This window comes from Drosophila grimshawi, unplaced genomic scaffold, assembly GCF_018153295.1.
Source record: "Drosophila grimshawi isolate 15287-2541.00 unplaced genomic scaffold, ASM1815329v1 contig_311, whole genome shotgun sequence".
NCBI classification, from domain to species: domain Eukaryota; kingdom Metazoa; phylum Arthropoda; class Insecta; order Diptera; family Drosophilidae; genus Drosophila; species Drosophila grimshawi.
The window spans coordinates 21,812,661-21,827,909 of NW_025063098.1; the positions used below are offsets into that span (position 1 = coordinate 21,812,661).

Genomic DNA, 15,249 nt, shown 5'->3' on the forward strand with positions numbered 1-15,249 from the left:
AGGGATCAGGAGCAGGGAGCAGGGAGTAGGAAGCAGGAACAGGGAGAGCAACAACAGTTGCAACCCAAGAAATGTAAACGGAATTGTGCAGATGTAGCATGAGAAGTGAAAGAAAGAACAAAGTGAAAGTAAATAAAAGGCGTGCCGCACTGCAAGGGCGTGAAAGATAACAAGAGAGAGGGAGAGGGGGAGAAATAGAGAGGGAGTGGCACTTTATGCAAAGAATAGCACCCATATTTCTCACAAATCCCCACAACTGTGCACACTGGCTTAATGCGATGGGAAAACAAGGCAAGAAGCTGGCTGGGCGCAACTTGTTGCAACCAGATCGGATACGGCAAAAGGGAGTTGTAAGACGAACGAAATTGAAAAGCAAAATGCAGCATTTGCATAAAGCCACGTTGCAGGGTGTTGCACGGCGATGGTATCGCTCTTCTTGTTGCTACTGCACGCTGGCTGCTATTGAACGGAAGCGCCAAGATAATAATGATAAGCTGCAGAAGAAGAAGAGTGAGCAAAATAATAGCATGCTTTTGTGTGGCATGCAACTGTGATGCCGCACGAGACGACGTCGACGTTGTCGCCGTAGTTGCTGTCTTGCCAAATGCCCGGCTTAGCGTTGTGCATGCAACGCCTAAAACTATGCAACAAACGCGCAGAGCAAATGTGTTGAAAATCCTATTCTGTGCAGGATTTACAAAAAACCACCCACGCAAGCGCGCCAAGGCAGCCGCCTTTGTTGCCTCACACGCTAAAATGTTGCATGCTTAATGCATGTGCGTGTGCATGTGTGTGTTTGTGGCGGTGTGAAGGTGTGTAGGTGTGTGCATTTGTGCGGGTTTGCGACGCATCAAATTGCATTAGTGTTGAAAGCTGCAACAAGCAGAACGCAGAATACACAGAGAGAAGCACAGTCTCTGGCTGGGCTTTTGTTTGCTTTGCATTTTGATGCCAAGGATAGTGTCGCCTTTTCTGGTAGGTAGACACACACACACACACACTAGCACACACACTTGCACACCCAACTCTCACACCCAATTGCATGCCCAATTCCGAGTCATGCCTTGTAATGCTGCATCGCTGGCTTTGCCTAAGCCCGGCCAGGAATATTGTCTGTCAGCCGGTGCTCAACTCTTGCTCTTTCTCAACGGCTGCGAGACATGATGGAGTAGAGTGCAGCAACGGTAACGTGGCGTATGCGTGTTGCGCAGTGCAGCTGCCCCCAAAACGCAAAATTAAGTAGCGCAGCTGGTATCATCTATCATTTACCAGCACACGGTACACAGCACAGAAACACGCACCACCCTCTCAGAGGCTGACAGGACAGCCGGTGTGTGTGATTGTGTGTAATTAAAAATGTCAACGCACAATGGTTTAGGTGACACTGCAATCAGGTTGCACAGCGTGCAGACCAACTCTGCTAATCCTATAGCGGCAACAGCAGCGGCTATTCTATGCTGCCAATGAATGGAAATAAAGGCAGCCATCATCAACTAGCCGCATTGATTGATGATTGAAGAAACCGTAAAAACGTTCTACATTTTGTCAATTAACTAGAAAGGCGGACTATCAACTCTTCTATGCTCTGATCTGGCTTAAGATATTACATTCTGAAGCACCACTTTTGCAATGCTCGAAACTAAGCAATGTTTACCTTTAATACTTGAAACAAACATAATCCCATTGTGGTTGGCTAACACACTTGGACTGCCGCCTGCCCCCCTGCTGCTGCTTGTCGTCGAGACTCTGGAAATTTTTCATCATTTTGCCCGAGTGTGTTTTCGCCAGACAACATTTCTGGCAAATGAAATGAAAACACCTGATGATATTTGAAATGCTTCTGGCTCTCACGAGTCTCGCGCATACATATTTGTACATATGTGAGTGCAGTTAGTGAATGCTTTTTCATTCATTCGTTTCGTTTCGTTTCTTTTTTATTCTTTATTTTTGTTTATTTATTCTTCCTCCGTGGCTGTTGTTGTCCATTTTGGCAATTTCTTATAGACCAAACAAAATAGTGTTGTGTTGCATTGTGTAGCAGGCACACGAGAAAAAAAAATGGAAACCCGAGTAGAAGCGTTAACGGATTTTAATATACCCAGGGAAGATAAAAAAAGTATATAATTCCTTGAATAGATCCACTTCAAATTGCCATTATTTACATTTCATTATAAATTCAAAAAACTGTTCTGTACTTCCCAAGAAATCTATATGATGTTAATAGTTTTTTGTCAACATTGCAGAAACTTATTTACACGTTTGGTTAGCAAAGCAAAAAAGTTCGATTGATTGCTCCAAGGGGAGCCATTCAGATCTCGAAGGTTATATCTCAAAGCGTTAATAGTACGCATATTTGGTAAGTTTGATTTGGTTTCCTATCGCAGAAATATGATATAATGATTCGACTATTTTGCAAAGACACAGGCGAATAGATAGAAAAATAAATAGATTGAAATGGCTATATAGACTCGACCAGTAAACATGATCAAACATATATCTTATGAGATTGGAGACGCCTCCATCCATACCATACAAAACGAAGGAAAACCATTCTCCATAATTGTAATATCAATCTTTGACGAATATGATTAGTCAGAATGTAATATACCCCATTGTTGTCGCTGGACACGTGTATTATATAAATAAAACGAGCTATGACGAAGGCAGCCAATTTCAAACGCTATACAAAATGGACGTACGTTGCCACCACATTTGAATGTTGCTTGTTTGCTTTGCTGTTTTTCTCATGTTTTTCTCTTGCGCTCATGCATTGAGAAATTAGTTTACAGAACAGAACATTTCAACGAAATTAGTCTGCCCACGTTTGGGATACACACTCGCACTCACACACACTCCAAAATCCGCACTGATGAACACTGTGAACTCTCCAACAAAGTTAAAGAGAAGTAAAAGTCACGACTAGCCTTGAACTGGGGGCTGCGACTGCGCAATTGAGCTGTCAAATGCGTATCGCAAAATCCGAATCAGAATCAGAAACAAAAGCCAGCCAGTACAAAAGAAGTTTGGATATCGCCCAGCCTTCTTGCCATTCTTATCCCTCATCATAATAATCATCGTCGTTGTTATTCTGCGTTGGCTTGGCTGCCACTGAAACGTAACGCCAAGCGATAATAAATGAGCTTCATTCTGGTGTGAAATTCAATGCGTGGCAGATCAAGTGACGTCTGCTTATAGTTATTTATATATACATATATATAGACATATATATATATAGAGGGCTGAAACATGAGTTCAAGTCTGCCATAAATGCACAATTCTTCAAAATTCATAACCATAGCCATTTAAGGCGTTGTATGCTTGTTTTAACCAGTTGTGCAATGGGATAGCAAGTATGGTTCTTAAGTATCTATATCTGAATCTGTATTTGTTAAATACAACATTTTTCGCTTTAGACTCAGTCCTTTTATGTAGTCCGACACCAAGAACAGCATTTCAACTTGCATTCATAAATTTGTTAAATGTTGAAAAACGAATGTTAGACAAACCATAAACGGTCGTCTGCGTAATGAGTTGTGGAAGCTGCAATTTTTTTTAATCTTTTTTTTTCAAGCTATTTTTCCATAAATTTTGGTCAGGCCGCGCTTGGAGAACAAGTGTTAATGACATTTGTGTTTTTCAGAACGAGTCGTTGTTGTCTCAGCGGCAAACTCGAGAATCGAGCGACTCAACTGTCAGTCAACGTTGAAAAATGTTTATGCATGAGAAATTGTTTGGCCAACGCCGCTGCAGTAGACACATAAATTCTCATTTAGCATCGTCAAATTAATGACTGCAAAATGCCACAACCCTATGCCCGCCCAGCCCAGCCCAGCAACAACAAAATTGTGTCGAAACTGTAGGCACGTTTCGCAAAACGCACACGTTTCAATCTCACGGGTTCAAGTTGAAAGCCAGCAAACAGAATTGCACGAAAAGATCTTGAGTAAACTTTTTACAATGTTGTTGTTGTTATTGTTCTTCTTGTTGTTGTGGCTGCCTCTTGCACAGCTGATCGCGCCCATGTGGCTGCCGGCTGCCGGCTGCTGATGAGCTCATCGCAGCAATGACACTTACTCACACACGAAAAGAGACGGGGGCAAGTGGAAAAACTTGTCAAACAACTTAACCGGCTGCCGGCCGGCATAGTTACAACTTGCTACAACTGCCACTAGCAGCAGTAGTAGCAACAAAACCAACAACAACAAACACAACCACAACAGAAAAACATTGAATGAAATTATATAATAATAGCAAACTACAGAGTGCTCAGAGTACTTGGTTATATGACCAGACAATTGAAATGCAATACACTTGCATGGGTTATTACAACTTTAGCATGGCACATGTCACGACTCTGACGTCATTGGATACTGGACTAAGTCTGTATAATAATATTGCCTTATGCAATCTTCCCACATAGAGACGAAATGTGCAAGTACATCAAACAATGAAAATACTTTGCTATTATTAAAACTTCTCAACGCAACACAATTGATAAATAGGCAACATGCTCCTATTTTGTCTAGGATGAGCAAATCTATATATTCTTTTATCAAACATTTTTCGTATTAAAGAATCCGTGCAGCATACAGATAATATTTTGGCCTCTTGACATTATATTTCGATAACTTTTCTGATAGCACTTCCTAAATGATATTTGTATGATATCAACGTTAATTGAGACAATATTCCACAATTTATAAGTAAGTATGTGTAGTCCATCCGCTAGGTATAAATAAAAGCTTCTGATAATAAAAATACTAGATATACGAAATAACAATTATATATAAGTGGCATGTGTTGATAATAATAAGTTACGTGTGGCAAAAATAATTTGAAATCAGGTTTTTTTTACCATTTGTTGTTTTGCAAATTGAACGCTTCTTCAGTTGAAATGTTTCCTTAGGAAAAGCTGTACTTTTCCAAACTATCTGCAGAGTATTCAAGTCGGGGTGCGCTTCAAGTTGACTTTACACGATTTGGCATAAAATGGCCGCAAGACCCACAAGGCGACGAAGAAAATCGTAAAACATGTGAAGCAGACGGAAACTTTTAATGCTATTGCCCCAAAAAGAGGAAACGCAACTTAGGACACACTTGTTGCCATTTTTATGGCCTGGCTCAAAAGAAAAATGAACCCAAAATTTCAACAAGCTGGGCTATCATTTATTAAGCGTCTGTATTACTTACTTGTTGTGTATATCGCAGTTTGGTTCTTTACTGAAGTTTAGCGTGTAATTGTATTGTTTTTTTTTATGTGGTTAATTTTAAGCGCTTAGCAAAAGCTTTGTAGAGGCAAACCAAACACTTGGCACAGCCGGCAACCTTGCGGCGATCTATTCAGCAATCAATCACAGTTAAACGTGCCTCATTAGCTTTGCAGCTGGCAGTCAACTTATTCAATCATATACATATGTTTGTTTGTACATAGAAGCTGCTGTCTGCTTAGAACATGGCACGAAGGCAACAATTGTTGAGACATTCTCATCGGTTTATAGGCAAATCAAAGTTTTATTGAAGAATTCTCAGTGGTCAGTGTTCGGTTGGCTAATTAACATAAAGCTATTAACAGCGATTGGCTGGTGCATTGGCCAAGATTTATGTTCTTTGTGGGCGGTAAGTGAATTGAAATGGAAGCCACATTAAACACGTAGCCAAAAACACTCAACTGGCTATGTATAAGTGACACTTTTGTCATAGTTATATGACCAGATGCTTACCAAATAATTAGCAATGAAATCACGTGCAAATTGCTGGTCCAGCATCAGCAGCTGTCAATTTCAATTACGGAAAAGCGTCCAGAGTCCTCTCCACGGAGAGAGGGGAGGTCTGCCTCTAAAATGGCTGTGACTAATTAGGAATTAAATTGACAGAAAACGTGTTCAACGTTGCAAGACGGCACACAAACGAAAGCGACTAAACAATTTTTCAAGTTTTTACATAATGTATAAGCGCTTCTGTTTTTATGCCGTGTCCCAGGTCATAAGTCAAATGCCCAGCATCGCTTAATAAAACTTGCTCACGCCCATCCCCACACACCCAAGCACAGCCTCCACCCCTCATTCCATTTCAAGGTTGACGCGGAGCTCTGACTAACACTGCGGCTGGCTGGCTAACTGAATGGGTAGCATATTGTGTGTGCAACAAGTTAAGCCGCTGGCTGACGTGTTGAATAGCCAACGTTTACGTTTGCTGCACTTGTGACGTGTGTATAGCTCCCGAAAAGCCAGCGGCTAAGCCCATGCATGGATATATAAATGGATATATAGATAGCTGGTTGACAAGCTGAAAGCTTAATGCACAAATACACAGACTCACACCCTCACTAACCCCCCCACACACACACACACACATGCACATACATGCACGCACATGTGGCCATATACAAAAGCTGACCAATTAGTTGGCTGGCTTAGTGTTAAATATGGCGGTTGTCTTTTAAAGCACAGTTAAGAGCGCCAGTTGATGCAGACAACTGCAAGAGAGAAACACGTACAAATTTCCAGGTTTTGCCTGGTCTGAAATCTAATCTAGTTCATTAGCTTCTGCTTGCTGCTGGCGCATCCGGAAAAGCGCTTTTCCAAATGGCTCAAATTTCATTTGTTTCCACTTTCAGAAGCCTTAAAGTCTTAACACAGCTGAAAAGAGAGTGTGTCTCTGCTGCAGGTGCAAATAAAATATAAAAAAAAAAAAACACATTTTGTTTGTTGCTCATCACTATACAAATCATTTTGTTTTATGAAAATAATGCGTAACAAAAATCGTTTAAAATTAATTTCATTCAACTTCCTTTTTTGAATACTATCAAAAGCTGACCGTGACGAATAAATCTTTTTCTTAAAGTTTTCAAAAATAAATCTAAAGCGATTTATTATCAGTTTTATTAGTCATATAAAGCAAAGCATTTTAACATTATTAAAATTCAAACTTGGGAATATTTTTATTCGCGTATATTAAAAACAAACCGATTTACATAGTTCCTAATATGCTTAAACTATCCTATTAGCGTAAACTACATTTATAATATTGTTTTAACTTTTTTAGTATTTAGCGATAAGCTCATTGAAATCACGCCAAAATAAAATCTACAAAAACTATTTAAAACTTTTAAATCCGATTTACTGATGGCCGATGGCATCAAAACTTCATAATTAAGCGAAAACGGTCGCATAGACACACACATAAGTACACACACAGATACACACAGATACACACACAAGCACATTTAGTTAGACACGGCAGCGCTTACTTTTAACCTGGACAGTTAACCCAGACAATGCAGGATAATGCATGCAAGCGTTGGTACACGCGTGTCTAACCCTTCACACACTCACACACCCACACACACACACACACACACCCACACACACACACACACACCCACAAATCGCCAGCCATGCTGTCGAAAGGTATACAATTTACCGACATATCAGCCTGATTGTCTGACTAGCTGTTGTCTGCATGCAGCGAGTTAGTGCAGTTTTAATTAATTAAATTTCGTGCTCTTAAAACAGCAAGCAAATTTGCAAAGAGCCAGATACACAAAAGTTGGCTAACAACAAAGCCCTCACGCAAGAAAATTAAAAATCAAAATATTATACCGGCCAAGTTTAGTCGAAAAGCTTTAAATTGGTCTCATCGAAACGACATTTGCTTAATTAGCCAGACAGTAGAACAAGAATAAATAGCAAAGCTCGTCAACCGTTAAAATGCAATGCAGCGAAAATTGGCTCATATGCAACAGAGCAACAGTGCAACAGTGCCACAGCAGCGACACATGACTCGGCAATAATCGTTATAAACACAGACGATTGCGATTTTAAGACCGGGTATGAGCATTATTGAAAGCGTCATAATGTGATCGCCTTTCGTAGGCAGATCGAAAGCAATTGAGGCGCTTCTTATGTGTGTCAGTTGGACACAAGCACGACCGCTATAAAATCTATGCATGGTGCTTATTTAGATTAGGCACACACACAATATACACAAATAATGAGCACGCGATTGGCTCGTGTGAAGCGTATCTTAAAGATACTTTGCCATGAGCAGCTGTATGTTGAGCCTAATATGACTGCCTTCTATTTCTCGGTATATTTACTGTTATTAATTGTTGACTTCCCATTTTGTTGCATCCGCCACATGTGGCGAAATTGTTTAGATTTCGCTAAATAGTTATCGTCATCGCGTTTTTTTTGGTTTAATTTTTGATCATTCTGCAGTGAAGCTAACGAATCACTCAAAAACACTCACAGACACAAACACACACACACACACACTCAGACAGCAACACCCGCACACCATATCGTGGCAGTGTGTTTATGATCTGCTCTGCTGCGCCGCATAATAAACACGAACAACGACGGCTGGCGACGAGCTGAAACAAAAGCAGCACAGCAATATCGTTTCGAATGGGCATGACACCATTTTGCAAATCATTCACGCTTGCTACTGCTCGCAATAAAACTGGGTGCTTAACTTAAGCTATAAATAGTTTAATAAGCTTAACAATTGCTCATAAATTTGTGTAAGTTAGTGGAAATTCACAATTACTTGTTTGTTTCTTCTTTGGTCTAATTATTTACTCAAATATAAAGTCAAAGACTTGCCGCCTTGCTGAATATAAGACTTTGCAACAAAAACGAACAATAAAGGCGAATAATACTTTGTACTCTGGTTAAAATTTAAATATACTAAGAATAATACAATTTCTATGAGCTGTGCACATATCCTTTATCTACATAGGAACTACTTTCATAAATATTTTAATATATATACTATAACCAAATTTTAATATATTATATATTAAAATACAAATTCCACTAGCTGCATTTCACAAAAGTCAAACAAATAAAAAGCTATTTCCATTTGGTTTAAAAACAAAAAGATCCGCTCAGTGTTTACATACTGCCCTTGCCTATTGTCAAATTTCGTCTAGAGTGCAAACATTTAAATAACAAACGAAGCACAAGATCTTAGCAATATGTACATAAAAATAACAAACAAAAAAAACTTAAGTTTCAAGCAAAAAAACAAAAGTAAAAAAAAACCACGAATAACATTCGTTCAAGTTCCAAGGAATATCATCAAATGCTCATTTCATTCGCTGCAACAATTTCCATTCTCATGCATAAATATTTTGCTAGTGTTTGCGTTTGACGTACCCCCGCCATATATAATGCCGTCTGATCTGATCCGATTTCTTTCGCTTTGAAGCGAATGCGGAGGCGGATGAGACTCTGAGACTGTTGTTTCTGTTGGCTGGATGGTTTCTCATTGCCTGGCCAATCTGTCCATCCGTCTGTGTCCGTCTGCCGTCTGACTTTATGTGAGTGGGTCGCAACAAGCAGTTGGTGCCTGACTGCCGCTTATTTTGTTTATTTGCTTGACGAGTCTTTCGGAAAAGTCTCTTTTTTTCTTTGTTTTGTTCTTCTGTTTATCTTGTGCAAATTGCTAGAATCGTTAAATTCGATACACAAATACACAAATATGCGACGATCGAGTTGCGCTGACGAGCATCGGAGAAGTTGTGTGCTCTTTCGATTTCATCAAAGCGAAAAGTCGCAATTAGCAAGTGTGTAAACTCACAGCCAATTAAAAAATAATTCACTAAAATTGCGCGGGAATATAAATGCCTCATTAGCAGCTTTGCTGATAACGCCATTTGGATAATGTAGCTGAACTTATAAGATTCTGGCACGTATCCAGAACTCGGACACCCTAATACTTAAATTGAAAAAAAAAAAAAAAATCAACAAACAAACCACAAATTCACTCAAGTATCTTCGGCTCCCCAAATGCAACAGCCAGCAGCAACCTGTTGACGTCTCAACGCTGCCCCATGCCACAAAAGTGGCTGGGCAGGTCGTCACTCATTGCCCCCGACATTATCATCATCATGTTCATCAGATGAGGACTACTCCGACTCTGACGATATATATGGGCGAGGAAAATGCCACACATTTTGGCTGGCATATGACTCAAATGAAATGCACAAAATGTGCACCATTTATATCATGCAGACGAACAGCAACACAAACAACACAAACACGCCTCTCACCAACCGGCAACGTGCGCCACAAGCTACCTCGAAAAAAGCGGCTGGCTAAAATATGAGGCAAAAATATGAGCCAACAGGCCACAGGCAGGCCGCAAAAGACATTGCACGAACTGCCACGAGTTACCCCCCTGCCGCAATTGCTCCTGTTGCATCTACCATGCCCCAGTACGGTTACACTCAATTGCAGTCTAATTCAGCGCAGCTAGCACTTAATAATTTCTTTTCATAATTGAGTATGCAAAAAAAATTTAGTGACAGAAAAGCAAACCGTGCGTCGCAAGCAGCCCCGTGGTGTGTCATGCAACAGCCTCTAGAATAGCCAGCGCTTCAGAAGAGCATCGAAAATTGTTGCAGCCCAAGGACTGCCGAGGTTTGCATGAGTGGTTCCTCTATATATTCACTTTAATGTTAACAAATCGTAGAAATTATAGCAAATGTTATTTTATTAATTATGTTGAAAGCAATTCTACAATTTGTCGTTCAATCAAATTGTAACTGCACCGATTAATGTGGCAAAGAACCAAAAGTTGGTTGAGTTATTAGGCAAATGGAATATTTGAGTCAACAGCGACCATAAAAATTGTCTCCTTTTTAATAGTTTGACGTCAGCTTGATATATAATTAAAAGAAAAATCAGAGAAAACAGAGCAAAATGTTGACTAAACATTGGCTTTGATATAATGTGCTCATTTATATTTTACTCCAAGTCACATTTCCAATTATTTTTATAGTGATTATCCAAATAAAAAAAACGCTTTTTGTAAAGAGAAGTAGATGTATACAGGTTAGGCAGATAGTTTGGTATACAATTATAATTAATTTATTAAAATTTCAATAACTTCTCGATTGCACAGCGCAGATGCAATATTGAAAACTCATACTTAGAGTTGTCTCGCGTTGACTGAGCTGAAAACGTGCCACAATAAGATTTAAATATGAGTGGAGAGTGAAGTGAGGTGAGAGAAGGGGAGAGGCGGTAATGGTGCCAAAGTGTTGGCTGCATGGCACTGTCTGCAACTGAAGGGTATGACACGTCTGATTAAAGTCACCCATGATTTTCTTTGAAGTTGCACGCATTAAGGTGCACCAATTAGTAGCGGCCACTTGGCCGTAATTGCCACGAATGGCACTTGAATGAACAAAAGATTTGCTGAATAGATGCCAAGCTACGATACACGTAGCCAATGGTCAATAGATACGATAATGCGGTCAAAGCGATACGTTAATGGAATAGGATACAGCAAATTTGCCGGCTATTAATTTCCAATTGTTGGTTCATTGATGACACTTTGAGTAGGGAGCCAAAAACCGACAACTTAATTGGCTTAGCGGTTGCCAAGCCAACACACGCACACTCCCTAACTCACACACACACACACACACATATGCATAATGTAAAGACACACGCACGAGGCGAGCGAACACAGACAAAAGCCAGCTCAAAGCACGCATTACGAAAACAAAATACATTGGGTGATTAATCAACTGTCTAAATAGCTATTTGGGGGGAAAGAGGGGATGGATATGGACACTCTTGGGCTCATTAACTAATTTATAAGATTTTTATCAGAGCGCTGCGCTTGAACCTGCGAGTGACCCACTCAGCGGGCGTGATAATTGCACTATAAAAATGCGCAACTAGGGAAATAAATTAGAAGCCTTTTCTTGTTATTTGTGTTTTTCATATGGTTCCTTTCCTACTAATACTATGCAATGAAATAAATCTCAATTAATATGAAAATCGATTGCCTTACGAATTCATTATTGAAAACGACCACTCACATAAACAGTACATTTTTGCCACTGCTGCTCGAGGGAGCGTAGAGTTGAAATTATTCGGTTCGACTTACGTTTTCTTTGCCGTCGTAGTGCAAACTTACCTGCAAGTAAAATGAAGAGATTACATACAAATTAATAAAATGCAAAATAAATTGGAATTTTCTTAGCATATGTGTGTGTGTGTGTGTTTCAATCGAGCATAATTTATGTGCACCAAATTCTATTCAATTGAATAATGCATCAAAGACATAAGTCCATAAATCACAGCAGCAATTTTTGAATTAATTTTCAATATAAAAGAGACACCAATATTTAATTTATTAGTGTCAAAGGATTCGCAGAGGAGCAAAAATACAGCCACAACATTCTCGGAGTAAAGCTTGGCATTAAATACGATACCCTGTGAATATTTAAACAATGAAAATTGATAAAAACTTATATGAAACCATGTCGAAGACATATATCGTTACACGAGATATATATTTACATATATATTATTTTTTATACAAATAAAATTCCTGTCAAGTTATTTCAAACAAACTACACAGTATCCCTGGATTACTTACTCCCTACTAAGCACAGGAAAGCTTGAGACAGATTTGTATGTGGACGGCATATAAAAGACCGCTTTAGGCTGCTATATTCATATTTAGTTTGTAAGCATTTTTCATGCTAGCAACAAAACACTCACCCATTCATCCACCCATCCACCCACTAACCCAGTCACCGCCACATCAGGTCACATCAGGCACACATGTAACAAAGATAAAATACAAAGGATACGCCAAGTGGCCATTGTGCGTTACGCCGTAGACGCTTTTGTCCTGCAAGAGATGGTCTCATAAGTCATTTCTTCAAGTCAAATAATTCATAATCGATTTCAAGCTTCACAGCTTCCCACGCTGCTTCCTGTGCTGGGCAAACAAAACACGCGCGAGCGATTCGAGCGCCGCAGGACAAGTTCGTTAGCTAGGCCAGTGAGTGCCAGAAAAGTTCGTCCAACATTTACCTATGAAAATCAAAGTGAGCCCTGGGACTACAAGACAAACAAAATACGCTCGTTGAATTTCTATTAAGCCAACTAACTCAAAAGTAATTGCTAGCCAGCGCTGCTGAGTAGCTACTTGCACGCATTATGCACCATCCCCCCACACACCCCGAACACAACAACTCACACACACACACAGAGTCAGATAGACGGAGAGAGAGAGGTCGTTCCTTGCTGTTGCTGGTCATCAATATGTGCGCGTTAATGGATGGCTAAATAAATGATAACTTCAAATTGCGATTGCCAGAATGGAGCTAGGAGGAACTAGCAGCAACATCACGTTCGGCTAAATACATTCCGCTCTGCTGCTGTAGTTGGGCAAAAATATTTTCACGTGTTTTCAGTGCGGCTTCAAGGCGATTCAAGTTACAAAGTGCTTAGCTATTTTTCTAGTTTTTTCTTAACTACACTCAGAATAAAAATCGAACAGAGTTTTAGAATACTCGAAATAATTCTTAAATATACAAAAAAACAATGTCTTAAAATTAGAGAAGCATGTTTTCCATTTTTTTTTTTTTTTCATAAATGAATTTCTTACTAGAATTTATTATTAAAATATATAAATGCAAAGACTTATTTTCAGAAAATGTGAATTCTTAAAATATCAATGATTAATAATAATAATTTCTGTAAATACATATTAAACAGCACACTTAAAATTAGCCAAAACTTTCCGTTTTTAAATTATTCTTTTTGAATAGCAAGGTGAGTTAGCCTAGCCACAAATTCTGTCGATTTTTTTCCCTAAGTGTAGGTTCTTGGGATTCACCGATTTTTGTTTATTTTTTTTTTTTTTGGTTTTACCAAGCCGGTCAGGTAGGAGGGTTGGCGAAGGTACGATGTGGGCGTAAGTTAGTGCTCTGTGGTTAAGTATGTGTGGCGGAAGCAGATCATTAATTTTTAATTTTAACATTTTGTTGTACACTAAAGCGAATTTCCTGAACACTCGTGCTTTGCCACAGCTATGGGCAATCAAATTAAAAATGCATTGATGTGTAAGTTTCGCTGATGATTCTCCCAGTTGGTGGAGTATAAATAAAATAAGTTTATGTGCTCTAGATGAGACTGACCGCCGCTGAGATATCCATTAAAATTGACATTAACTAAGATACACCCATTAAAAATAATTCACATTGTCTGGCAAGTTGTTGGTTAATTTGACAGAAACTGGCTCTCTGCGATCATTGCACAGGCAGATGTATTATCTTAAAAACGTTAAACTATATGTGCATACATAATAGATTTTGAATGACCTATTTACTATATGTAAATGTATTTCACACATAATGTTCAGTTCCAAACAACAGTAGAAAACAGAATATGATGAAATAATTCATTCAAAATAATTCTCAATGCTCAAAAAAAAAAAAAATAACGATAAAATCGGTTCGAAGAAGTCAGTCGAGGTTTAGAAGGCGAAACAATTGATGCAGCCTTAATCATTATTCAATCAGATTTATCTCCAATATTCTTACATTCCACACACATAGCATTTTAATGGCCCAGAGTATGCCTCGACAAGATGTGCAATATTTGTTAATTATGGCGTTGAAATGCAATAAAAGAACCACAAAGGGCAATTGTAAGGTATCGATGTGAGTTGCCATTGGTTTGGAACTCGAACTGAAATGCAAGCACAGGTCGCTGCTTAGGTCGAATGGGTCGCCTTCGTCGTTGGCAACGGGGAGCAGAAGCCGGAGCAAGAGTGTGGAAGGAGCACTAAAGCTCTTTAACAAGGTTAACACAACGCTAAGCACCTGTCCCGGTCGGGGCAGAAGTCATGTTCACGTCGCAACCTCAGTGCACTCGAGGCGCAATCGTTCAGCATGCTGCCAGCCAGCAAGCAACCAGAAGTGAGAAGCGAGAAGCAGCAGCGCAGTGTTGCATACAAATTGCTCTCGAACACACACACACACACATACACAAACTAAGAATTGTTTAAAGACAGGTTAATGTGTGCTGGTACGTTTGCATGTATTCAATGTAACCTGCCACACATTCATACACATATATAAGTATCTATGTGTATATAGGAGAGTGCGGCACGTGAGCTTTACAAATGCGAAATGGACGTTGCTTAATTCCATATTGAGCGCCTTGTGGTTGCAGTTGGATTTTATGCAACTCAGGCATCATAATAGCTCATTATGCTTGGACGGCAAATTAAGCAAAGCGACTAAAAATTCATTAGCTAAAAGGCATCAAGCGAGCAACTCAAGAGCGCCGAATGCCGCTGAGAACGTTGTCTTCGACTTGCACATAAATCGATATGCTAATTGATTGCCACAATTGCCGCAATTGATTTAGTCTAGCACCGTCTAATTGATAGCCACAACGTGCCAAGCACATATTCTCCTATATACAT

General features: G+C 39.4%; 1 protein-coding gene across 3 annotated transcripts in view; it reads right to left on the reverse strand.

Moving 5' to 3' along the window:
• LOC6568284 (polypyrimidine tract-binding protein 1) overlaps positions 1-15,249 on the reverse strand; it is a 167,642-nt gene that overhangs the window by 131,594 nt on the left and 20,799 nt on the right. The window contains exon 4 of one of the 3 annotated variants that reach the window (XM_032740721.2): positions 11,908-11,937. The exons of the other annotated variants lie outside the window; for them this stretch is intronic. Within the exon in view, the coding sequence (XP_032596612.1) occupies positions 11,908-11,937 (30 nt within the window). The remainder of the gene's footprint in view (positions 1-11,907; positions 11,938-15,249) is intronic. 3 annotated transcript variants of the gene reach the window in all.